This window comes from Diadema antillarum, unplaced genomic scaffold (genome assembly GCF_040938485.1).
Source record: "Diadema antillarum isolate AM-2024a unplaced genomic scaffold, OU_Dant_1.0 seq00000802_RagTag, whole genome shotgun sequence".
NCBI classification, from domain to species: Eukaryota; Metazoa; Echinodermata; class Echinoidea; order Diadematoida; family Diadematidae; genus Diadema; species Diadema antillarum.
This window is the reverse complement of record NW_027271684.1, coordinates 97,162-125,156: the sequence shown is the minus strand read 5'-3', so window position 1 is coordinate 125,156 and position 27,995 is coordinate 97,162. Positions and strand designations below refer to the sequence as shown.

Genomic DNA, 27,995 nt, shown 5'->3' with positions numbered 1-27,995 from the left:
ATGTACTCTCATATGGCAGTAGCGGTGCTGTAGCTTCCCGAGATTAACTGGCTAGATAAGAGCTGAAATAGGCATGTGAGATATGAAATGCCAAATCATGAATATTATTGTCAAAATTAGCACAGAATATTAATCTCGGGATATTTGAACATTATTTCAACGTGGTACCTCATGTGGTGTATTTTATTGACTCTGTATGTACGTGTACATAAAGACATGTGGTGACACAAAATCTTTATTTTTCTGGTGAATTTGAGGAAAGACAACAAAAAGTGTCAGATGTCGAGCTATTTCAAGTACTTGTGAAAAGTGCGTTTCTTTGCCCGTTGTTCGTCATGTAGTATGTCAAAGACAGATGGAGAAGTGTATCAACGTGTGACCGAGTCCCAGCACATAATCTGTCATAAATTGTTCTGCTAAGGTAGGCAAAGTTTTCCGATCAGCCCTTCCATTTAATTCTGAGTACTTGTACTTGAGTGCCATTTGAGGGTTTCTACTGGCCTGAATGCATCGGTGTCATGCAATATGTAGTTCTTAAAATTAAGTACTGGCATTCTCTACGACAGCAGAATCTTTTATAAGTGCTAAACTTTGCAGCTAGATGATCAGTGTACTGGATATAATTGGAAACATTGCAAGCTTTACAAAAGGAAGGAATAAATAAGACAAAAATGACGAAACAAAACTCAATGAGAAAAAAAAAAATGATCTCAGTGTTTCATATACATACACTGTATTATATATACAAAACTAAGGAACTGTAAGAACAATGGTATAGTGACCGAGCATCAGTCTTCACTATGTAAAGCTGTTATGCGTTCTCTGGCGTACCGAGGTGTGCATGCATGTGTAGAACATTGTAGTGTGTTACTGCAAGCTGCAATCCAAAGGGGCGTATCTGGCCCTCGCGATTCAACTAGAATGGTAGTTCTTAGAACGGGAGATGACCTGTTCCTTGTGTGTTTTGTTTTATCTCTCTCTCCTTTTTTGAGACGAAATTGATGACAGCATATATTTTACTTCATTTGTTTCAAGGAAACATGTAAAACATGTGTATGCTAGATGAAATGAACTTATACAAACAGCAGAGACCTATGACAATGAGAATAACATAAATTATGTTATTGTATCTATTGTATCGACATTTAACAATGTTATTATTGCAAGTATTGACATGATATCATGCTGGCATTTATTAAACGATATAACAAAATGAAACGGCTGGCTGCTGCTCCGAGTGTGGTTATTGCCAGTTTAATTGACGCCACGTGTATTTACAGACTTAGCTTTCAATACAACTGCTGGAATTATACATCAATTTACAAAAACACCGACCAATTTTCATTGATAACGACTAAAGTATCTTAGTCTTTTCCATTCATGATCATACCAGAATGTATCTCTGGGTAAATTGCAGTTTTGTTGGTCCTAAACAATTCACACCAAGTATATGAGGATGGACACACAAAACCCAAACTAGATGATGTTATTCACAGGTGCCAATAGTCTTGCAAGATATTGAATTCTTGGCCCAGCGTTGCTCAACATGATAGCTGATGGGGAAATCACACTCTACGGCCTTTCTGAGATCTCTGTGTACTTAGCTTATTGTCAGCCGATAAGGAGAAGGGCCTTATCATAAAAACATAGTTCTCATATATCTGCAGAAGTGTCAATCTTTGCTCTAAAATTTACGCATACGCATAAGAAATGTGTGATATTATGCTTTGATTACACAATTTTAGTTTGGCAATACCGAATATGCAAAATATTTAATAGCCGAAAAGGTTCACCGGAAGTACTACAGTCTCGGATCATGCTATGTTGTTGCTACATAATTTTTTATAATCAATTACTGATAATCGACATATCAGGCCACAGCAGTATCCTCCCATCTTCCATGCTAGAGTGAATCACTTGCACCTTGTTGGAAAATATGACTGCTAGGGCACGATTGATCATTCATGATGTAATATTCCGAACCTACTACTGAATGGGGAGGGTGCTTTGGGGATAAAAGTTGTGTACCAATGTATGTACACTATTTCCATTGATAACACACTCAAAAGATAGCAATGCACATGTTGATCGAATGTGGGAGTGCCACAGGGTGATGAAAATTCAAAATTATTTGGGTGTTTGAAGTTAAGCTTAAAGGTGCATGGTCCCGGTGTTTTAGTCAAATGCGTACGCGGGCGCACGGCGCAAGTTTCCTATAGAGACGTACGCTATCGACTCCTCTTTAGCGCTTATGCTTTGGCCCACTTCCCTGAGTCCAAAGAAGTCCGATCCACTGTAGTCAGTGGTCCGATCACAGTTTGGCTCATGATTCGGCTGAGGGGGATGATAGCTTTAGCAAACTTCTTTTGTGATGTCATAATAACAAGCACATATGCACGCGCCCTGGCATTACTACAGACTGCGCGATGCGCAGAGAAGACAACGAAGGCAACGTTACTTAGCAACACCTATGCACTTTACTCTTGATGACAGCTCAACTTCGGTAATCTTCGTATCAATGCTAACGGTGATCGGCAGTATCATCAACAGCGCCCTCTACACTACCGGGACTATGCCCCTTTAAGTGAGAGTATATCTCAAGGTCCTCTGGGGTGTTTGTACTCGTGAAATGTTGACAGCATTTGTGTGTGTTTATCAGTAGATTTTCTTTCTCTTCACTGAGTACTAGTATGACGTACATTGCATTCTGCCAGAACACACAGGTGTGGCAGTTTTCTTTTTAATTTCACCATTAGCCTAGCCATCATTTTTCAATGAACATACTGTACAATCCATATGATGAGAGTACTTCAGTAGAGGGCATATGGAGAGTTTTTGGTGGGTTTACAGTCAGAGTTTATGACCGTCGCTTTGCCATTCCCTTTGTCCACAGAAAAAAAAAGTAAGGTTTCAGCAACGCTCAAAGACTTTGTAGAGATCGGGGAGATTGGCAACTTGGAGCACGCTGGCATCCCCAGCAAACTCCTTAGGAGGGAGAAAAGTGGACTTGAGGGCAGGGTAGATGACGTGTTCGATGGTCCATCTCCAGTTGTAGTCCGGCAGCTCGGCTTCCTGCTTGGGCGACTCCTGAATGGAAGGAAAAATGTGAAAGAGGAAACAGAAATTGAGACCCCTGCCCTCTCCAAATTATGAACAATTACGAAACTAAAGTCAAAGCAAGAACAAAAACAAATATATTCCTGGTGTGTATTTTACAACAAATATATCATATGTCTGATAATCTCTCACCACACTGAAAGCATGAAACAGTTTCCAAACATTAAATTTATTGAATTTGGTGTCATTGAATTCTCTATCGATGCTGAGCTTTCCACTAATGTAATAATCCCCCTGTATTTCCAAAACTCACATCAGAAATGGTAAGAAAGCTGGCTGCCCCCAGATAAACAGTTTAAGAAGTTTGGTTTCAAAGGTGATATAAAGTAAATTGTGCAGCCAATTTATTCCCCAATTTATCCCCCCCCCCCCCCACCATGTTTTAACAGATAAAGTGAGTGAAATAAGAATTCTGTTCAAAGCAGTACACTCTGCATCCGTTCAAACATCATGAAGACATAAAGGAAGGCCCATCTCTAAAAAAAAAATCTTACATTCTGACTGTCGAAACGAATGCCATGCAAGGCACAATCAAATTACCGTTTCTCCACCTTCCCCCTTCCTGTCGCCGAGTTTCAGGTTTCTGGGAACACCGTAAAACAGGCCGCACTCTCTGGCAAAGGTTTGGAAACACTCCTTTTCAGAATCCCAGTCCACCTAGGAGGACCAAATTCAGAACCAGAGAGGGATGAGAGGTATAAAACCACAAAACGGCAAGCCCTTTTACATGCCCCCATCCCCTCCCCCCCCCCAAAAAAAAAAAATCCACTATAAAAGAAATAAAACATTTCAGTAAGAGTGAATTTGTGTCTGATCTCAGGGGCAGAACACTCAATCATTTTTTTTTTTTTGCTTGGACACTAAATAGGTGTGCTCTGGAAGTGTAGAAGATCCACAATCTCTTTTACTTCACAAGACCCCATAGTGTCTTGCAGCACAGATATGAGAGAAGATACTGTATAACCTGCCATATAGTTTGCCAATGAGAACTTATAAGAAAATATCGCACATGGTTGAATTTGTAATGAATAACCACTGTGACGAAATGATACATAAAAATTATAATCCCTTTTATCTGGAGAAAAGTTAGCAATTTCCCACCTTCGAGATGATGCACAACAGTTTTGTAATGGGAAGCAATGTTTTGCAGTCATTAATGTTGTAAATAATATTCATCTCATCAAATTTGAAAAAAAAAAATAAACACACACACACACACACACACACACACACACACACACACACACAAACACACACAAACACACACAGAGCAAAATACACTGCATATACAGTCAGTTCAGTAGCCAGAAATATCCCTTTAGTAGAATATCCTGGCAAAATATACGAAACCACCCACTGGTACACCCTTTCCAACAAACAAATATCAACAAGCTGACAGTATTAACCATGCTGAACCACGAGAAAGATGGATCATTCATTTTCTTCTTTGCACATTTTTGTCCGAACTTCCCCCTCACCTCTGTGGCCAGTCTAAGGACGAACATCGGTAGGCCCTCCAGGGCTGGGATGTACTTGTCCAAGACCAGGGGGATGGTGCACAAGTTGCCCTCCTGGAGTTGAGAGAAAAGAGAGGTTTCCATGGTAACCAAGCAGGGCTAAACAAGCTTTTATGTACCTCGTGTCTGGTAGTCTCCATAATTTCACACCTGTCAACTGTTCCATTTGATAGGAAAATTCCTAATCTGAGTATAGGGGGGAAAAAAAGTAGCTTCATTTAGCCGTGTGTTCCTATTCTTGTCATCACCCACTAATAGTGCTACATTGGAGATTGATTAAAATCCCTATTTGTGCATTTATGTTTCCCAGCTATTTCTTTTCACTGAATTTTAGGGTTGGCAGGTATGCAATACTCGCTCTTCATTTTTATTTTCAAGCATATCGGGAGCTCTTGCAGTGCAGAAGAATAAATGTACACAGGTACATAACTTTATATAATTAGTAGTATTATCACCATCATTGTCACCAAAGCATCTGCAAACAAGCAAGCCTCCACAAAAAAGCATGCCAATACGTTATTATGACTACAGGGTGTCCCCTAAAACCCAACAAAACTTTTTAGCCCCCATTTTTGCGACGACAAGCCCACCTCGTCAATCTCCACGCTGAAGTAGTCACCGAGCATCTCCGCCTTGGACTTGAGGAAGTCGACGATGTACTGGGCCAGCTGCTCCTTGGGACCGTCGCTCTCGCTCCAGCCGCTGTCCGGTGAGTCCAGCGCGAGCATGGCCAGCTCATACACGGGGGCTGGGTTCTGGGTGTCACAAAACCAACACACTTCGCTGAAAAGATTCATCTGATTGGAATGTCAACTGGATAAAAGTTCATTTTGTCATGATCAGTTGCAAATTACCTGTTTGATTAGACTTTCGCCTACTGGATCTGTAGGCCTCTTTCGAACGGTGTGAGAGAGTTGTCTTCCCACTAACTGACGTAGCTAGCGCATGCCGACCTAGCCAGAGACTCTGTTAAAACCTCACGATGGATAAGGGAAGCCATTCACATTCGCAAACAACAAGGAAAAACTGTCACCTGAGACCTGGGGCAATACTTACTTTCCTAAATGTACGATACCATTCTCTCAGATCGGCGTGCCCCAGCTACGTCGCCTAGTGGGAAGACAACTCTCTCACAGCCATCGATCTGAAGAAGCCTACAGATTCAGGAGGCGAAACTCTAATCAAACAGATAATTTGCAACTGATTGTGACATAATGAACTTTTATCCACAAAACCAAACACAGCATACACATAATAATCATTTATATGATATGTACTGGCCTTGAGGGGGATAGAATTCTAGCGAGGGCAATTAATGTCATATTCCTTGAAAGAATTCATTCAAAATCATTAATATTATTATTAACAAAAATCAGATATCTACAGGGAACTTGAAAATATTGACAATTAATGTACAATCACATCTTAAACTTATTTCAAAGGATGAAAAACAAAGACTATAGGGCAAATTACCAGTATTTCCTGCTTGCACTTGTTGTAGCAAGAGTTTGCGCACTCATACACGTGTAGCCAGAATTCACAAACGTAGCAAACATTTGCGCAACAGATGAGACCAAACACTTGCATTTATTGCCCGCTATTTTACACACAAAATCCAACTGAGTTTGTGAGCAGGTGATCATTTTTTTTTTTGCCTGCAGTTTTGTTTGCTTGTCAAAGCGAGGCAACAAAATGTAAACCACTTGACCACTGCGTGTTGTGCATAGGTGCACAAAATCACCTCACTCATGTCACATGAGCGTGTAGCGATCGGCCAGCGTACGGACCCGACCGCCAGCAACGGAATTTTTACATCTACATTGAGAGGAGGACTCTAAAGAGGAGGGTTTGGAATACCCACCGAAAGTCGCATGACCCCAAAGTTGCTGAAGTCAAAGATCATCAGCTGGTAGAAGAGTTCTTGACTGGATGGGATCATGGAGGGAGATCAAAGGAGAACAAAGAGAAAATTTTGAGAGGAATTGCAAATTTAGAGTCACTAGTCTTCAATAATACAAATATGTATATCTTTACAAAATGAGTAACATACACGGCCAGAGCCACGTTTTTAAAAGTGGGGGGCCCAGTCAATATTTCTGGTGCCACTTCTGGGTTTCATCACCTAACAAGCAAAAACGGGAAAAAAAAAAAAAAATCGCTCTGGTGCACCTTGCAATCGGCAAAAAAAAAAAGAAAGAAAAAGAAAAAAGAAATCACTCTGGTACAACTTGCAATCGGCAAAAAAAAAACAACCAAAGAAAAAGAAAAAAAAAAATCACTCTGGTACAACTTGCAATCTGCAAAAGCCTAGCCACATTCTATTATTTTCTGGTGCCACTTCCAGGGTAAAAAAAAGTGTGTGTGGGGGGGCAAAAGTGGTTACACCCTACATGTATGTATTCCTATGTATTGTGCGGAAAAAAAGGGGGGGGGGGGAGGGGCTGAACCCCCCAGTTGCGCTGGCCCTGGCATATGCTGAGAGTACATAACCAGGCATAGAACATGCTAATTAAGAGTTAAAAAAAAAAAAAAAAGGACACAATTAAAACTGAGATGATATGCAAAATTGTCTCAAACAGAAACAAATTACACAGAAATCAGGGGGTAGAAATAGCACTCGTACGAATAACAACTAATCATTCTTATCAAGGCACATAAGTTTGTTTAACAGCATGAAATACAGCAAATGCATTTATGTCATCATCTACTTTGGAAAAAAATATGACAAATTCTACACACACAAATGCAAAAAAATATATATATCATATGAAATATTGAGCAAAATCATTTAAGCTGTCACTGACCGATGCGTATGATAGAAATGAAGCTTAACTCTAACCTCAACTTGGTGGTGTTGACGAGGTAGAGTTTCGTCTGATGCTGAACAAGCGCGTACTGGGCATTCACGATACCAACAAACGTGTGTTGCTTGAAGAGATCTCTCAGCCCTTTAACAAGACAAAAGCATCAAGTATGAAAACATTGTGCAACTGCAGATGATAAAAATCTTCCCTGAGCTGTCATACAATATTGCATCAAAATGTATTTTTAAGAGCAACAACCAAATAAAAAACAGTCTCACAATCATGAGCGTAAGGACAATACAGGACTACTTAGCATGGCATTCCACACGACACCATCAGTCATAGCTATAAATCAGCCTGCAACAATAGTCAGAGTGTGAAAGCAAATACACATAGGCAGGTATATATTTCACAACTCTCTGACATCTTTCAAAGTTAAAAAAGCGAAACTACAGTCGCAGATCCTGTATCCTCCCATAGGAAAGGGCATCGATTTCACAATGCATGAGTATTGTACGCATTATGGAGTAATGTTACACGGATTTTCCACATTCATCCTAGATTCTATCTGCAGTTTATTTTGGAGGAAGCATCACATCCGCGTACAGATGCACATATTGATACAGAGTAGAAAACAAGAACAACTAAAAACAAAACAAAACACTAAACATGCTTCAGAGGCAAAATCACATTCTGTTTGAAAAATGGGAAACTGCACATAGTTTGCACAATTATCAAATTTTAGACACCCCCCCATGTTTTTTTTTTCATCAAAAAAAAATTGTGTCATTTTTTATTAAGAAAAATATACTAAATATTGCACAAACATACTAGTTGACAACTCTGGCAAACCCCTTATAGGCCCTAATGATAAGCTATGCAAGTCAAGTGTTCCATCATACTATTATACTCTTCAAACAATGTCAATCCTGCTTGCATGTATTAGTTGTTGCTCTGTTGGGCAAGCCTTACAAAAGTTTTATGGTTGCAAGAACCATTAAACCTGCATATCGATATATGTGCCTATCATTTTTCAGCACAGATAATGTTATTGCTAAAATACGTAACAATTATCAAATTGTGTTTTACTTACCATGCATGTATGGGATTTGCAACAATACCACGGTACATAGTATGGATATACTATGAATACTTTTAAATATATCGTGACAACTAATGCATGCAACTGGATCCAACGTATAAAATACATGCAGCAGGAACAAGTTAAGAAAAGCAAACAACCAGTTTGTTATGGAAAAAAAAATACATATATGATCTGCATACACACATTACTGGTCATTGCAACAGAAACATCTATAAATTTGAAAATATTTACACAACTTTGCTTCATCCATCAGTTTATATCTTGCTTATCTCAACAAAGTCATATATTGAAACCTCAGCATCTCATCTACTACATTGGAGATTCAGGACAACAACTTTTGGGAAATCAAAACTGAAAAACTGTGCAAAGACTTGTATCACCTTCATGCGTGGAGTTCTCGATCTCTTCTTGCAGCGAGAGGACACTGGTAAGATGGACCTCTCGGTGGTGAGATTTCTTCGGAGCCACAGAAGTTTCCCCATCAGCAGAAGATGGCCTGGCTGGGGCACTCTCTGTCCCCGTCTCTACTTCTTGGATCGGTCGCTTCCTGGGGAAAACAAGAGGACAAATATTGCATAGCTCCAAAACGTCTCAGTGATTCTTTGAAGGTTGGGTAGAAGGGGGAATATGGGTGATAACAAGGCTGTAATTAAAATCAATTGGTGAAAATATAAATATTCCCCAATATTCTATGACCCAGCTGTTAAAAAAGCTTCTTCTCTGGCTTTCACAAGACATTAAAAAATACTCCCTTCAAACAAGCTGTACTTTAAGAAGCTTATGTTGATCGTGTTAGTACTTCTTTCAAGTAATCACTGAGATATTGCATCACACGATCAGACCAAGCAAAACTTTGATAAAAGCAAGTTCAAAATCCTCCCCTCCTCTTTTAAATGCATCGGTATCAGTGATTACAATAAACAAAGATATGAAATAGGAGCAAACAAGACTAGTGAAAATATCAATGTACTCTATAATGCATATTGTACATGTAGAAATGTAGACATAAGATGTTTAAATATGGACGCCAACAACAAATCCCTAAAGTAGACTGCATTGGGCATCTGTGCATAGTGATAAAGATAACAATACATGTACAATTGTACCATGCATTCACTTTGCGCCATCTAGTACAGCTATTCCAAGGCACATTGCAAAGCATGAAGAAAACATTGCTCCTAGCACAAGAATAATTTTCCCCGGACATACAGTGTACATGTATGAGACACTTCGTACACAAACCTTGACGCGCTACTCGATGTCGCACTATCTTGTACGCCCTCCATGAGTGCAGCACCACCATCTCCTTCACTTGACCTCTGACCCCTATCGACACTCCCTTCTCCCGACACAGAGGGCGCTTCATCTGATTGCTGGTTACTAAGGGCAACGGACGTGGCAGGATTCTTCTGGAAAAAAGCCTCCAGCTTCTGGTCGCGGGAGTCAGTTCTCACCATGTGGTGCGCGTACACCTGACCCGATGACCCCGACCTTTGACCCTTGGAACCATCGCTGACCTCTGTTACAGACACTTGAGCCCCAGGAAGAAGTGCCTGGACGTGTATTAAAAGAAATGCAATAAACAGACTGCATCACCAGGACTCACAAGTGTTCTACCCAAACTGTGATTGATTTGTACCTGATATAAAAGAAATTTGTGTTGTTACTGTCTTCATGTGAGTACACTTATTCAATATTTAAAATCAGCAGGCTTCTCAGATATAATATGAATCCATATCAACATGCTTACAGAAAGAGGAACTATTTAAAAAAATTCACAAACCTCTATTTATATGCCAAAACTAACTGAATGACCCTGAAAATATATAATTGCACACTTCTTTTTCCTAGTCCGGAATTTTTTTTTCATGACATCCACAGAGAGCAGAATCAATGACTTTTCTTATTTAAAGCTTGATGGAATGTACAGGAACTTTTCCCCCAACAACCATTCCTGCGCTCTAACCCTCTCAGTAGGTGACTGATGCTATCAAGTGTATAGCTGTATCTTGAAATTTAGATTTGAGGTATTAGAACTTGTCCTTAGTACCCGAGAAATTTCTTGCTCATCACAAAGAGCGCCAATAACTGAGATATATCAATATTTAATATCCGCGTGCGACCATGCATGCTGCACTGGTAGCCGGTTTTAATAACCCGTTGAGGATGGGCTGATTTTGCTACAACACATATTTCCCATAGACACTTGCCCGAGTATACTCAGGACTCGTCTTCAAGGGTTAATAGTAGCCATACGTAGCCCTTTGGTGAGTGCACGTTTCCTTTGCTTGCTTCTGTCTGCAAATATCTTTATCAAATACTTTCTATCCACATCACCTCTCTTTTAATAGTGATAAGCCCATCACTATCTAAATAGTCCTTGCTACAGAAAAAAGAGACCAAATGTATTAACCCGTTGAGAACGGGCGCTGATTTTGCTATAGCACGCATTACCCATAGACACCTGCACGAGTATACTCGGGACTCGTCCTCAATGGGTTAAAGAAAGAATGAGAACTAATTTCTTTGTATGCAGCAGTCAAAGAAATGTGTCTTGGACATTGTCAATCTCTGCAGCGGTGTCTGACCTGCGTGAAGTAAGTCCTGGATGTGTTGCACCCGAGGAGTTTCTGCTCCAGACACTGCTGGATGTCCTCGATGATGGCCTCCTCATGGAGGAAATGGACCTCGTGCTTCGTCGGATGCACGTTGACGTCGATGTTCTGGGGGGCAATCTCCAAGCTGGAGGGATGGAAAATGATAATTGACTGGTCTAGTGGTGGATGATCGAAAAGAGACAATCTACTTCAACCTCAGATGCTCATATCAGAACGATGATACAAAAAAATTTATAATAACAAAGAAAGAAATCAAAGCATTCTAATGTCACTTGATTTAATCAATGGTTTGATTTGATTCATTTTCTGCATTTCTCTACAGCGATACCATTATATCATCAAAAAATTTAACAAAGGTATCGATTAATATGACATATGTACAATATGTTCAATGATTCATTTTGTATTCTTATCAAGCATACAATGTAGGATGCATACAGAAAACTGAGAGAAATAGCTAATCATGAAACAAAATCTGAGGGGAAAAACTTACATGAACCTACTGGTTAAAAGCATGGTGACTTTCAAATTTCATGAGTCTGCACAGCTCATAGAAACTACCCATCCCCCCCCCCCCCACAAAAAAAAAATCCCAATTTCCCTTTTACTTTCAAGTGTTAAAAACCAGAAGCCATAAAGCAAATCATGCATAAACAAATAGGAAACATATGCATTGGAGTACAGAATCAAAAGTGGGAGATTTTGACAATCAAATGGTTGATTTACCATTATTCTAGGAAATTCATCTAGAGTAAGAGTTCATTATCTCTGGTGATATTCATTTGGCACAGAAAGTATAAGCTTATTTATGAATTCTATTTATACAATTTTCTGACAATACAACAAAATCAAGAACACAATGTGCATGCATATGTTCAAAAACTTTCAATCCTAGACATAGCCAGCTTCTGGAGGTAATACAGTTCAGACACTAAAACGATATTGGGGGGCTTTCGTATTGCCCCAACACACAAACAGTAAGGTGGGACTGAAGAACTGCAATGAGGGCATCTTTACCTGAGATACAGGAAGGGATGCATATTCTTTGGCAGGTAAGTACTGTAGACAGCCTCAATAGCTTTTCTCAAGCTGCTGGAATCAACTAGCCGATCTGAGGATAGAGAGCATCGGTAGATAAACATCAAAGAGTTTCATTGTGGGTTGTATACATGGACAAATTACAACGGAAACAAAGAAATACCCAATACATTAAAGAGATACTGTGAAACTAGAATCATTCGCGACATGAAACTTCTGCAAGTCGGAGCCGACAGCCTTTTTCACGGCACGAAACTTTTGCGAATGACTGACCACGTTATGTACTATATTCGCACGCAATTCATTGTGTAAATGAAAACTTTTGTATGAATTTGACTTTCATGAATCTTGAAAGTTTCATGCACATGAAAATTTATCATTTTACAGTATAGAAGTAGTCTGCTTTCAGGTATTGTCACTTCTGAAACAGCACGAATTACAAGGAATCACCTATCTTTATGTCATTGCTTCAAGATGCATATGCATGGTCATGTTAAAAACTAGGACTTACACATACACAATTTGAGGAGCTGTTTTCTTGTCATATCTAATAAAATTTTAGAAAGTAAAAAGAGAGGTTGCCTCCTGAAGGTTTATCGACACACGTTGTGCTGGACACACACGTTATTTCTCTGCTACACAGAAACAAGGATGGGTGGGAGCAGGAACTGTTGCAAAGCTTGCAAGCAATGAAAGTAAAACTGAGAGCATGCCATGGGCTAGCATCAAGACAACCATATTTTATCAAATTAGATAATGTAAAACAAATATCCCAAACTAAATATCGTCCATTCGCACTACTGTGTCCCACTGGTGCATAATGATGACTGCCAACACACACTGGTTATCAAGATCTCTTGTGTGACTCACGGTTGATGAAAAGTAGAAAGACCAACTTCTTGACAGAGTAGTTGGCATTAGAGATCTGGCCGGACATCTTAAAGGATAGCCTCTTATTCTCATGGTTGACCTCTATCAATTCCCTGCAAATGCAAAGTACAATTGGTAATTGCCTTTGTATGTTTAGCATTGGTTTTTTTTACCAAAGATATGAAAAATTGAACACATTGGAAGCAATATGGCTCATATCTTTCATATTTAGCTACTGTAAAAGTGGAAAGTTTCATGTGAGTGATTTTTTGCCCTCAGCCTGGTAAGGTGAATATCGGGTGTTTTCAATTCCACGGAATCAAAATATGAACTAGTATTACATAAAGGAAACAAAAATCTTCGAGTGTATATACTTTCACACCAGTTGCATGTCATGCAAAATGCACAAAAAATTTCCACTTTTACAGAATTCGTTTTCTTTCAAAGCTGGGTATTTTGATTCAGAGATGTATAGCACTGCTTATACACAAGTGTTTTGTGGCAGAAACAAAGATAAAAAATACAAAGCAACATAGAACAATTCATGCGGTGGAGTCCTACATTGACATAAAATGAAAAACATTTAAATACTTGTGTGAAACCAGGGCCCTTCTGAGGCTCATCGGTGAAACACACACAAACACAAAGGGAGAACAAAGAAAATGCCCCAAAAGACAATAAATTATGTGCAATGGTTGAGGGAAGAAGTTGTGAAATTGAAAATTGGACTAGAGACTAGGATCAAATATTTGAAGTGGAACCTTAATATGGCAAGGATTGGTAGTTTGATGCTGTATTTTATTTATTTATTTATTTATTCAAGATTTCATGCGTGTTCACAAAATAGGAATGCATACAAATGTATGCAAGTACATCTCATATAGCCAAGACAGAATATATACAATAAGTATACATTGATAAGAAGCAGTTACAAGATAGTATACAACTCCACTAAGAGAGCTACATTATTCAAGGTAACGAACACGCAAAGGAATTGCAACATACAAGCTTAAAGCTTGAAAATCGTTGCAACCCCCGTGCACACAATCTATATATGCTTGCAAATAGTTTAAATGATACTTGATTGGAGTTGGGGGGGGGGGAGTATTTACAAAGAGAGCATGGGAACATGAGGGGGAAAGAAGAAATGCATGTGTGGTGCCTATTTGTCCTGTCAGACATTGACAAGAAAGAGCAAGAAAAAGTTTAAAGTGTCAAGTCATTATAAGCAAATTATACTGATTAAATTGATTAAATTTCTCATAAATCCCATTCAAATGTTGATTTCAGGGGAAATATATGATCACAGCAAGTTTAATAGTTAATAGTATCCAGGAGTTCAGCGTGAAGCTGATAATAGAATATGTTTGATTCACATCACTCTCCCCACCTCCCCATCTTCCCCCCCAAGCCCCTCTCCCCCCCCCCCCCAAAAAAAAAAGCATGAGCTCTACAATTAAATCTGATTTTTCCCATATTCTGATCATGCAGACATTCCAGCAGCAATAGGACGACACAAAAATGCGATGAAAAAAAATTAAGACTTGAAGAGTTGGCAAGCTAAAAAGTTTCTCACAATAATATTCCGCCACATGAAGAGTGAGATTAAAGTTTTATGAGTGTACTATGCATGAATGACTTCAAATTCTACAGCTCTCCCTACAGAGGATAAAGCCAATCTGCATTGCCATGTTCCTGGTTTAGGTTGGGTGAAGGGGGGGGGGGGGTGACTGGTGATAGAAGGTTAGGTACACCCCTGGGCCATGCCTGCATTACCTCGCAACTGTGGGACCAAATACCGTTCTGATGTTGTCAACGGTTGTTGCGTTCTGCGAGGTGCGGACGTCCGCAGTACTCTCTCCTTGCTGCAGGAAAAAAGGAAAGAGATGTTATCAAAGAGAGGGTAATATTTATGATATGACACACTGGAATAGATAAATTTAACTTCTCATTATCATTGAGTTATTCTTGTTTGCAAAAGCCTTTTCTTTCATCTCATTCCACTTGCTTTGACCTTACAGAGGGTGACTTTTACCAGTTATCAAATAAACTGCAATGAAGATAAAAGATTTCCCAAGTGATTGATTAATTTATTGATTGACCGATTTCATCAGTAAAAATTTCCATAAGTTCAATACAGTGGGAACAGAACAGAACACATACTATTTGTTTTTTCTTATCTTGTTTCACTAATAGTAATTATCATGGCGTAACTAACAAACCACACTTCCACACTGTCAAGTACTAATCAACCAATCCGGTGTCACAATATGTACACGACATCAAATTTAAGAACCCATCTATTTCAATCCAATATAGCATCTACAGTCTGTACTTTCAATTATCCAATATCTATCATAACACATTATTCACTGAAGCCACTTTAAGGTATAACTGTGATACTTGTCCATAATGAATTTAACAAGATTCATTTGCTTGTTTGGATGGTCACTTCGTTGTTTTGTTTTGCTTCTGAAGGATGAAACAAGCTCCAAAGACCAAACGGAAAAATTACATCACCACGCGCATGTCACTGCCTAGTCAAATACTAAAGACATTCTGTAAATAATTACCTAACAATAAAAAATAAATCAGATCAGAACTAAGACAAAAGCGAAGAAGTTCTTCCATCTGCAGCCCTCCATAATATGATCTTGAGTGAGGTTGCCTCCTACAAAAGTAACAAAACCTCTGAAACGGACCAGGAATCCAAGGTAATCAAATTCTCATATTGACTGGCCCTTTGGCAAATCTACAGCATGAAATCAGCTAGTATTTTTTTGCTTTTTCTTTCTGTTTTTTCTCCCCCTGGCCTGAAACGTACACTGCCTCTTAAACGTCGGGGGATAATCTTCGGGGACGTTGACATTTGTCTAAAACCATACCTCCTCCAATTTCGTGCATGGCTCACTGCTATATCCCTGGTTGGATTGTTATGAGATTTTAATCCCAAACAGATGGCAAAACCAGCTGATATCTTTCAGAGAGATTGTGCATTGCACTGCCTATCCTCAGGTAGAGAGGAAGAAAATTATTTCTTCCTTTCCTTGTGAAGATGAAGATTACATTCAAGGCAACATTTGATATTTTCTATTTGTAATTACAAATAGTGGTCTTGCCTTAGGGCGTAAAACAGAGAGAACCTGATTTTTTATCTCCTTTTTTTTTTTTGATGAAAGAGAATAAAATTTGCATCACTTTCCGCAGAAAATGTTAAATTTACCAAATATAGCTTCATTCCTTCTATACATGTCCTGTGTATTCCTTTACTATCAGAGAAAAAACACATAGACATTACTTCAGCAGAAGGCAGAAGTGTATTGATTAAAGTATTTACTTCAAATCAGTGATTGACAGGTTTAAAGTATGTCTCGTCTCTCTTTCTCGGTAAAAACTGATGTCACACACACACACACACACACACACAGACACACAGACACAGACACACGCACACACACACACACACACGCACACACAAAAGACTGAACAAACGAAGGAGGGACATAAACAAGCCCACAACAAGAACCTTTAATAAAACCCTTTGAGTTCAATACGGAATCTCTGCAAATTACCAACTGAAAGTAATCATAAATACCTTTTTCAGAGTAAAGGCAACTCCAGAGTTGTGGATGGCATATCTGCTGACCACTTCTGCGACTTTCCCATGTTCCTCACTGGCACTCTTGAGCGCTTTCCGCCGAGTGGCAACATTGTAGAATAAGTCTTCCACCTGATGTGTGAAAAAAAAATACAAGCTCTCAAAATGAATGCCCATTTAATTGTGTCAATCCGTAATCATTGGACTCATATTAAAAGGGATGTAAAAACAATCACACTGTATAATGAATCTTCCAGTACTCTCCCCCTCTCTGTCTTTATTACACTGGAATGGAGAACTTGTGGTGGTGCCATATGTTTAGTGGCAGGATCTTGGCTTCAAATTTGTGCCCTGTTCCTTTGTTGTGCTTGTGAATGGACCAAAATATAAAACAAAAAGCAAGCAAACAAACAAAAAACAACAACAATAAGCAAATTATCTAAAAACATTCTTACAATACACTTTTTTCTTTTCATTCTACACTTTTTGTTTTTCACGTCCCAACTCTCGGGGTGGGGATGGTTCAAGAATTCTTCTTCTTCTTCTTCGTTGTATGGTGCAATATAACAGTACCCGGTTGATACCATTTGCTGACTATTGCCAATCACCTGGGGCAAACCACAAGGAGTCGGTATCATTCGCCCGTTTTCAGGTGTGGGTACAAAATGTATGTGGGTGGACCACTTAGATCATCGGGCATAGCATGCTGTTCTTTGCAAGGAATGAGTGCAGTGGGTTCTTTTCTTGCATGAGTCATGATTCCCTCACACATGGGAACTCCATTTCATGTCCCTTCCGAGGGACACAACGTTTTGCCTCATAGTAGAGGGGACGGTACGATCACACATAACAGAAGAAGAAGAATGTTCAACAATGATATTCTGTGATTCCTTTCCAGAGAATAGGCTTCCTCCTGTAATGACATTAGATTTAAAACAAAGCATAATGGTCTCTCCTTTTTTTCTCTATCTATCTATCTATCTATCTATCTATCTATCTATCTATCTATCTACCTACCTATCTATCTATCTATCTATCTATCCATCTATCTATCTATGTATCTATGTATCTATCTACATCTATAGTATATATCTGTCTACTCTATCCATTTATCTAGTCTCTCTCTTTTCAGCAATTGTATTGTATTTTGATGCTTTTGGGGTTAGTAATGCCCAAGGTTTGTCATTTTTTTTCTCAAGGTCAATACGCTGTAGGCACGGCGAGTTCATGCATACACGGCAGCTCCTCAGTTTTCCACTCATTTCTAGAGATGTATCATCACTGAGTTAGCTTAGTGGTGAGTTAGCTCAGTCGTTTGTGCGTCTGCCTCACGATCAATAGGACCTGGGGTTCGATTCCAGAGTCCTACTGAGTAATGTTGTGTGTAATCATACCGTCCCCTCTAGGCAAGAGGCAAAACACTCTGCCCCTTGGACAAAAAAATCCCGCTTCATTTATTCATCGCAATGAGCAGGAGGTTTAACCTGGTGAAGTAGTCCAGCCTCACATCCAACTGAACCCCATGGAAGACCAGCTATTGCAGTTGAAAATGGGCTATCCAGCCATCTTCTCAGATGGAAGTGAAACAAACAAATTGATACACTATAGTAGTGATCAATTTTACTTCGAAGGTGAACAGCGGTCATGAAATATAGATATCAATATCAGAAGCAATCAAAACCACATGTACGATTGGAAAGAGACGAAGGCATTGCAAGTTATCCATGCCATAAGCATGAAAAGCACTAGATGACGACTGATTACCATACTGTAAAAGTGGTTTCTTTCGCGGTGGTTTTATTTTCGCGCTTTTCGCGATTTGAGGTTGAACAGCGCATTTAACATCACGCGAAAATGTTTTGAACTCGTCGGTTGTTACAATGCTATCATTATCGACCACGAATTTGAACACGGGCGAAAAAGTCGGCACCGATGGAAACCGTGAAAGTTTCTGTACGCGAAAGAAACCACTTTTACAGTAGTTCATTTGTGGCCACATGACCTACGGAAAAGATATCACAATATTGATTAAATCTTGTCAGTTGTCAAAAATAAAACAAAACAAAACAAAACAAATCTTCTTTGTTTCTGACAGCAGTGATTTTGACAGCCTTGATTGACAGCTGCCTATAACTTACAGTAATCTGAGTTCCCTTGTTTCCAGCACACGGTTTGGCTGGGGCCTTGAGTTTGCCATCTGCATACATGCCTCTGAAAGACAAAAAAAAAAAGGGGGCGGAGATGACGTTGACAGACACACTGTAGGGGCGGTCAAATGTGCTGAAAAAACTCTCAGCATTGGTATGTAATTACCTCCGCCAAGGAAGAAGGAGGTTATGTTTTCATCGGCGTTGCTTTGCTTGTCTGTTTGCAAAATGGCTCAAAAAGTTGTACATGGATTTGAACAAGGGCGTACCGAGGGGGGGTGTTTTGGGTGTTCAAACACCCCCCTTTGCCAAAATGGGGGTGTTTGAGGTGTTCAAACACCGTCCCTTGGGAAAAAGGGAGGTGTTTGAGCTATTCAACACCCCTCTTCAGCAATGTTTAGATGTTGACAAATGAAACAAAAGCTGTCTTTACCGCTTTTATTTCCGTTTTGAATTCCGCCTTTCCTTTCTTTTGCATTCATTTTCTCTCTCTCTTCCTTGTTTTATCTTAATGTTTGTGTGGATGATGATACATTATGGAGTTACATAATACTATACGCACTAAGGAACTCGTGTACAGTACGTGTTAATACACTGTACTACGTTACTGCACCGCGCGCGAAGCTGACGCGCAAACAGTAGACATTCCCGATTCCTGCTTTGCTTTCTGGCTGAATCGCGAAGATACATTGCGCATAATGTTCACCGTTTACCGGTATTATACCGTACGCGGTATACCGTAAATTGTGTATGATGCATAATATTATGTGTGTACAATGCATGCTGCGCTGCAGCCTATTATAGGCACATTGCATGCTAAGTTAGTAGTATCAACTACCAACAGTGGCGTATCTGGGGGGGGGGGCAAGAGGGGCACGTGAAAAAAAACGAGAAAAAAAAAAGAAGAAGAAGAAGAAAAAAACCGACGAAGAAAAAGAAGAAAAAAGAAGAAGAAGAAGAAGAAAAAATCCTCGCCCGGACGGGGGGAAGGAGAATGTTGGGGGGGGGGGGGGGGGGCAGAAAACCAAATCAAACAAGATAAAAACAAAACATGAATTCCATGTTTTGTAACGCTGAAATAATATAAAAATTTTCGGCTCGCTCGCTGCGCCCGCTCGCCAAGATTTATCCAAAAAAGAAATAAGAAGAACAAAACGTAATGATGACGTGGAAATATAAACATTTCGGCTCACTCACTCGTAGTAATTTAGAGCATTTTTCAAAGTCCTTAGTTTGTTGGCATAAATCGTTATCTATGAAGCCGTCACTATCTTGATTAGAATTGTAAGATTTAATAACAAAAAAAATAACAAGAATTCCATGTTTTGTACGGTGAAATACAAAAATTGTCGGCTCGCTCGCAGCGCTCGCTCGCCAAAATTTATCAAAAGTTATCAAATTTTATATCACCCTCAAAAAAACCCTTTTAAGTGCTCGAAAAATCATATCAAGTGGACTTTTTTTAAGTCCCTACCGGGATGGGATTGGGGTTGAACACTGTTGGTATAAATCGTTATCTATAAGACCGTCACTATATCTTGATTAGAATTGTCATTCGAAGATTTAATAACCAAACATGACAAGAATTCCATGTTTTGTAAGCTGAAATACAAAAATTTTCGGCTCGCTCGCTGCACTCGCTCGCCAAAATTCTTCAATATCTATTACATTAAAATCACCCTCAAAAGACCCCTCTTAAGTGCTTCAAAAAGCATATCGTGAGGACTTCTTTAAAGTCCCTACCGGGATGGGGTTGGGGTTGAACACTTTTTCAGAAATTAGGGGCGCAATTTTCGCGCTTGCCCCGGGCGCCGCTTTCCCTAGATACGCCACTGACAGTGGCGTAACTACGGGGAGCATGGGGGGCACGTGCCCCCCCCCCAATCCGCTGGTAAAAAAAAAAAGAAAAAAAAAGGAAAAAAAGAAAGAAAAGGGAAAAAAAGAAAAAAAAACTTTCGAAAATGGTAATTCAAGGGTTAGTAAACTGCTTTTGAAATCGACATGAAAGGATGATCAAGAAAAAAAGATATTTTTCTAAGATTTCTTTTAACCATATAATTAAAGAGGTATAACATTATTCAAAAAGCCCGGAGACGACAAAAGATTATGATTCAGCGTGATTCCTGGTTGGCATTTTGAATACAAGCAGGATGTGCGCAGTGTACTCAGAATATCGGAATGGCAAAAAGAGTCGCTGCAATGTTGCGCAATGTGATGTTTGATAGGTTGTACACATTTGCTATCTAAGCTTGATCATTGATTTTGCAGTGTTGCTTTACGTACTAGTCTATATTAAAATGCCTTGCATTGCCAATAATAAGACTTGACCTTGGCTATTTCCTAACTTTTCCATCTATTTGAAACACACACACTCGCAAACACAAACAAATTAGGGGATGCTCTATATAAAGTGCAGATTTTGGACATCCTTCTCCCGCTTGGTCACTTCGACGCCCCCTCGCTGGTCATACCTCCCCCAATCATGAACATAAACCGACACCCTTGACTACCAGTGGCGGATCCAGGGGGCGCACCGGGCGCCCCCTCCCTCCAATGCGAAAAAAAAAAGATACATGTAGCTACAAACGACAGTTTCTGGACGGTAAAATGTCAAAATTTTCAAGCTCGCTCGCTTCGCTCGCTCGCATTTAACCGTTTATGATATTCTCCTGATGCTACTGCCAGTAATTGCCAGCAGCAGTTGCACCCGATGACCCCCCCCCCCTGAATTTCCAAAGCGAAAAAATATAGCTACAAACGGCAGTTTTGGGACTGTAAAATGTCAAAATTTTCAAGCTCGCTCGCTTCGCTTGCTCGCATTTAATCGTTATGCAATTCTCCTGATGTTGCTGTCAGTAATTGCCAGCAGTTGCGCCCAGTGCACCCCCTCCCCTTGATTTCCAAAGCGAAAAAATATAGCTACAAACGGCAGTTTGGGGACTGTAAAATGTCAACATTTTCAAGCTCGCTCGCTTCGCTCGCTTGCATTTAATCGTTATGCAATTCTCCTGCTGTTGCTGTCAGTAATTGCCAGCAGTTGCGCCCGGTGCGCCCCCTCCCCTTAATTTCTAAAGCGAAAAAATATAGCTACAAACGGCAGTTTGGGGACTGTAAAATGTCAAAATTTTCAAGCTCGCTCGCTTCGCTCGCTCGTATTTAATCGTTATGCAATTCTAATGATGTTGCTGTCATTAATTGCCAGCAGTTGCGTCCGGTGCGCCCCCTCCCCTTAATTTCCAAAGCGAAAAAATATAGCTACAAACGGCAGTTTGGGGACTGTAAAATGTCAACATTTTCAAGCTCACTCACTTCGCTCGCTCGCATTTAATCGTTATGCAATTCTCCTGATGTTGCTGTCAGTAATTGCCAGCAGTTGCGCCCGGTGCGCCCCCTCCCCTTAATTTCTAAAGCGAAAAAATATAGCTACAAACGGCAGTTTGGGGACTGTAAAATGTCAAAATTTTCAAGCTCGCTCGCATTTAATCGTTATGCCATTCTCCTGATGTTACTGCCAGCAACTGCCAGCAGTTGCACCCGGTGCAACCCCCTTAATTTCCAAAGGAAATATATATACATATATATATATATATATATATATATATATATATATATATACATATATTATTATATATAGCTACAAACGGCAGTTTGGGGACTGTAAAATGTCAAAATTTTCAAGCTCGCTCGCTTCGCTCGCTCGCATTTAATCGTTATGCCATTCTCCTGATGTTACTGCCAGCAACTGCCAGCAGTTGCACCCGGTGTATATATATATATACATATATTATTATATATAGCTACAAACGGCAGTTTGAGGACTGTAAAATGTCAAAATTTTCAAGCTCGCTCGCTCCGCTTGCTCGCATTTAATTGTACAGTTATGCAATTCTGATGTTGCTTCCATGAGGTGCCCCCCCCCAATGTCTTGACCCACGGTACGCCACTGAACACCCCCCTCTAAAAAATCCTGGGTACGCCTATGGATTTGAATGAAACTTGCAGGAAAAGTTGATAATGACACAAGGGACAGATGACTAAATTTTGGTAGTGATTTGGTAGTGATCTTTTCTAGTTTATAATACAATCCAAAGCACTCTCTGAAAACGAACCATTTGTTCATAAAGTTTTCATACGTGACCCTGCATCTCAAAGCCAACAAAAAGTAGCCAGGTACGGATTTTAAGTCGAGGGCGAATGCTGAAAGAGTAGACTCTAAACTTTAGAATGATGTATTATAATTCAATACAAATGGACTTTCCTAACCTATATAAAAACTAAAAAGAAAGTACACACTCTGGAGAAGAGTTTATTAAGAGAATAGTCTCTGAAGTTTAGGGTCTATTCAAGTGCCTAATCTTGCACCACACTGGGTTCTGTGCTGGGAATGGAACAAAAAACAGGAAGCAAAACTCCATAACACAGAATTATCAGATAAAGCTTAAATTGTTCACTCTATTAGCACATTCTCTTTATGATGAACACCAACTTTAAATGCAGTAGCAACATCCTATCAAAAGTTACTAGAGTTGAAAGTGAAGAGTGTGACAAAAGAGCATTTATGAAAATGAAAAGGGACCTCTAAGACTTACCTTCTACAAAAAACAGTGTTCTAAAAAACAGCAAACAAAAAACAAATCCATCTCCCATTCATTTTGTGGTCCCAAACTAAAGAATAATGTACAAGAAAATAATGTTCCTGCAGGCACTTCAATATCGCAAATCTTGGCTCTTGCAAAACTCAGGAAATTTAAATGCATGCGAAACATTTCTGGTTTTACAGTAATTGTTCAGACCTGGCAAGCCGTAACATGATTTCTGAAGAAAGGACATTATTCACTCACTTGAAGGCACATTTGGAATCCTCCGTCCTCGTGATGATTGTTACGTGGGCGACATGACTGATGCTGGCCAGAGCCTGTTGTCCAGTGAAAAACGTAAATCAATTAATCGGAATCAGTACATCTGTAGATGCCTGACCATGAAGCCTGATTGGTCTTGTAAACCCAAACTATCCTACAATCATGGTACAACCACTGTAGATAATAAAACACAAAATTTTTACATATATGTCCATGATAACTTCTAACATTCACATGATGAACAAGAAAGGCAATTAAAAGGAATCGTATAGACTGGTCGAGACCTATGTTCAGGTTTCTAACATTTTTTAGGTGAGATAATGAGAGACCTCCAATGAAATATGAAAAAGCATGTAATTCCAAGAAGGATTCAACATTTATTTGATGAAAATTGGTTTTGAAATGTCTGAGATATCCAAAACAGAGCAAACCTAATAAAAGGTGGGACCCACCTTTTATTGGGATCGCTTTGTTTTACTTTGTTTTTGGATGTCTCAGCCATTCCAAAACCGATTTTCATCTAATAAACTTTGACTTCTTCTTAGAATGGTATGCTTTGTATCATTTCATAAGTGGTTTCTTGGTATCTCGCATAAAGCCCAATCCTATAATCTCCACCAATACCATACCATTCCTTCAAAGCTGAGATCAAAGATACAATTCAGAACTACGTGTATGGTGGTAAATGACTGAACTTTTTGTACTCAGAATATTTGACAAAGCATACATGTAGCCAGTATCTGGTGATCAAAGTCCTTTCAAGAGAGGAATTTCTTTTGGAGAAAAACAAAAAACAAACAAACAAACAAACAAAAAACAGACTAGAATCCTTACAAGGTCAATGACATGGGTATACAATGTATTCTTGGGGAAGTAGCCCCTATTCTAATGTATAACAACATCTTTACACTTCATCTCCTTCTCCTTCTCCTCTTTCTACTCCTAAAGCCCATCACTCTCTCCTTACTGAGTACACTTCAAAGTGCTCATATGGATGTACACTATCTCCACTATTTGCTTGCTAAAGTGAGGCTAGATAATTGAATTAAATTAATTCAAATTCAATCTATTTATTCTATAAAATCACATTCAAAATATTTACAGTGATGCGTTAGTCAAAGGAGGAAATCATGCAAAAGCAAGGGGCTTAGAAGTGGACATTTCCTTTACAATACAATTTAAAATCACAGTTTTGAATAAAACATATACACATTATTTCAAAATGTACCTAAAAATAGAACTAAATTCAGAGGACCACAGGATTAGCAAAAAACTAAGACAGACATCATTTTACATGAGCCTTGACCCCAATCTAATATGTGCACCTGATCAGAGGAGAAAATCATATCAATGAATGTCTTCTTCAACGACACTAGTGTCATGAACAAGGCTTCAAACCCTAGGCCATCCCATGACAAGCCTGTCAGAGAAACCACTGGATCACAATGTCTTTCTATTACTGCAAAAGTGGATATTTTCAAGAACTTTCATATCTTGCGCTCCACCAGGTAAAATGAATTTTACCAGTTTTTCATTCCGCTTTAATCAAAGTATGTACTAGTATTGCATATAGGAAACAAAAATGTTTGCATGCCTTTATTTTCGTGCTAGGTGCGTGTTGTTCGAAAATACACAAACATTACCCCTTTTACATTACCTACTACACATAGGCTTACCTCTCCTCTGAAGCCATAGGTGCTGATACTGGTGAGGTCATTGAACTCCCGAAGCTTACTGGTTGTAAACCTTTCACACACTATGTCCATGTCATCTTTCTGTACAAAAGGGAGCATGGATTGGTTAGAAAGGATCAAGACTGGTGGGCCTCTCAGATGATGCAGAGAGTAATGCGAGTATTCCTCATCTCTTTAAGTATCTGCTGTGTCTCTTTTACTCTAAAATCCACTTTAATTCACTAAAATCAAAATCCCACCTGTACTTGGAATGATTAGCAATTTCGCTGCATTTTTCAATACCACATCATGGATTGTTTAAGTATAGTTCTCTCAAATGATCAGATTGACTGGAGGCTATCTTACCCGGATACCAGTCCCATTGTCTTGAATCTGCAGGAGCTTCATCCCTCCCGACTTGACAGTGACTTGGATTGAGGTGGACTTGGCATCCAAGCTGCCGCATGGAGTGGAAAATTGTGGACAAAAGTTCAGAAAATGTGTTACCCTATTAAAAGTGAGATCAAACTGTAGTCAGAGATTCATATCTTTACAGTATGGCTGTTTTAAACGTCCTTCAGCCTTTTACTATGTTATGTATCCACCCAGTCTTGTTTGAGTGATTGGAAAGTTTTGATTAATCATGAGTAAAGTCATTTACAGCAATCAGCCATATGTCGAAAAGACTGATTGAGAATATTTCACTTATTTCTTTTTCAATATCAGATTCAAATACCAAAATGAAATCATTCATCAACGTCTGAATTTGTAACACATAAATGCATGCAGATTAATCAATCTGAATTATTGATAATGTACAAATGTGAATAATGTATAAGTTGTGATAGTACATTAACATGCAATCTTTTTTTTTTTCCACATGAAACACTCATTTGATACATGTATGTCACCATGAACCAAAACAGTTCTGGGCCCTGTTTTATCAAAAGATATAATCAATTTTAAATTTCCTTAACACACAGACTGCCATAGACTTATGATGAAAATCAACTTTTTAATCAATTTTAACTCTTCATAAAACAGGGCCCAGGGCCTCGTTGCATATAAGTTAGGATCAAACGCAAGTCAAGAAGATCAAACGTAAGTCCCAAATGCTCCATTCTGATTGGTTGAAAATCAAGTTGCGTATGATTTTCTTGACTTGCGTTTGATCATAACTTTTATGCAACAGGGCCCAGATCAGCCAGCTGAAGCAACAAGAGAAAACAATGCACTGAAATCAGTGCCAGATTTCACCTGTTCTCTATCATTTCCTTCAGGGCGTTTGCTGGCCGCTGAATGACCTCTCCAGCGGCTATCCTGTTGACCACTGTCTCGTCCAGCTTCCTGATGGTCCCCGCCATATTGACCTGCCGTAGCAAATAAATCAGTACCAGTCTGGCTCACTCTACACTCCTCTGGCCAGGTATCTGTGGGGAGTAGCATATGATGCAAGGGACAGCAAAAACTTTGTTTGACATATTTTAGTCGAATACTTTGATTCCTGAATACACTTCAACTTCTCAAGTCTGTTCGTGTTGAAAATCTCTCAAATGAAACACTGTAACCGGCAAAGATAACATCTTAATCTATCTACAAGAAAAAAGAAAAGAAAAAAAAAGAAAAGATAATATCTTATGAATGGAAAGCCTACAAGTACAGTTGTAAACCTGCAGGAAGGCATTCTCATTAAGCCTGTTAATCATGGTTAGTGTTCAGCTGCTGAACTTAAGCTCAGGTACATTTGTAAGTATGGATAAGGAAATCCTCACTGATTATTTTCATAGACAGTAGCAGATCCTACGCACACTACGTTAGCCTGATAATATTTAAATACACTCATTGACCAGCCATATATTGCATTTCCACATGCCATGAATCATGCAGTATTTTATTCATCATTTAAAAAAATTCTACTAATACTAAAGGTACTTACCTGTGTATAGAATCTAGGCCTAGCACTGTTTTTGTGGTGAAACATCAAGGTCAGAACTCTCAAGTAAGCATCTTGTCACCCAGCTCATGCAAGGAAGTAAACAACATACACACCCCTATATAAGAAATAATGACCTATCAATCAACAACTAGTAAATTTACTAACTTAGTTGTAGACAAGTAAAATTAAATTTACATTTTACTTTAGGCTTTTTAAATTAAGTTAAAACGATTGCATTTTTGTTAAAGCCACAAAACATGACGGGAACTGTGAAAGAAAATAAAGTACATGCAATCGAATAACCGAAAGTTTAGACACATGATCACCTACTACTCCGTATAAAATTACTAATGATGAAAGTATATTTTCTTTTCCCTGATCTAGCCCCATAGCAGCGCTCATAACAAAATTTTCAATACATGGGACTGTTATAAAGGATACCGTTCAAAATACGCGCGTCAAGACACATGTGGGGATGCACTTCCGATGTAAACATTACTTACTACTTATTTTAGGAAGGCACGAAACGTTTATTCTGACGAACAATATTTTACCACAAACGAAGAGATGACTCACGATTCCCTTCAAATTTCTTATCCTATTGACATGAAGGTTAATTACATGTAGTTTGCTAATAATATGGAATATTACTTCACCATCCTTCTGCGTTCGCGCCGTCTCCCGAGTGCAGCTTCGCTCCTATTCACATCCGG

General features: G+C 39.1%; 1 protein-coding gene across 1 annotated transcript; it reads right to left on the bottom strand.

Annotated features, from left to right (window-relative positions):
* Nucleotides 1-2,089: 2,089 nt before the first annotated feature.
* LOC139739490 (DNA mismatch repair protein Mlh1-like) lies at nt 2,090-27,995 on the bottom strand. Its single transcript, XM_071650094.1, has 19 exons — nt 27,939-27,995; nt 26,604-26,776; nt 25,713-25,803; nt 25,350-25,448; nt 23,656-23,729; nt 18,806-18,878; nt 16,665-16,799; nt 14,846-14,934; nt 13,070-13,182; nt 12,179-12,272; nt 11,132-11,285; nt 9,786-10,096; nt 8,924-9,090; nt 7,474-7,582; nt 6,496-6,559; nt 5,225-5,389; nt 4,596-4,688; nt 3,658-3,774; nt 2,090-3,087 (listed from the first exon to the last, which is right to left on the bottom strand). The coding sequence occupies exons 2-19, from the start codon at nt 26,708-26,710 to the stop codon at nt 2,911-2,913; spliced, it is 2,232 nt and encodes a 743-aa protein (XP_071506195.1). The 5' UTR covers nt 26,711-26,776; nt 27,939-27,995; the 3' UTR covers nt 2,090-2,910.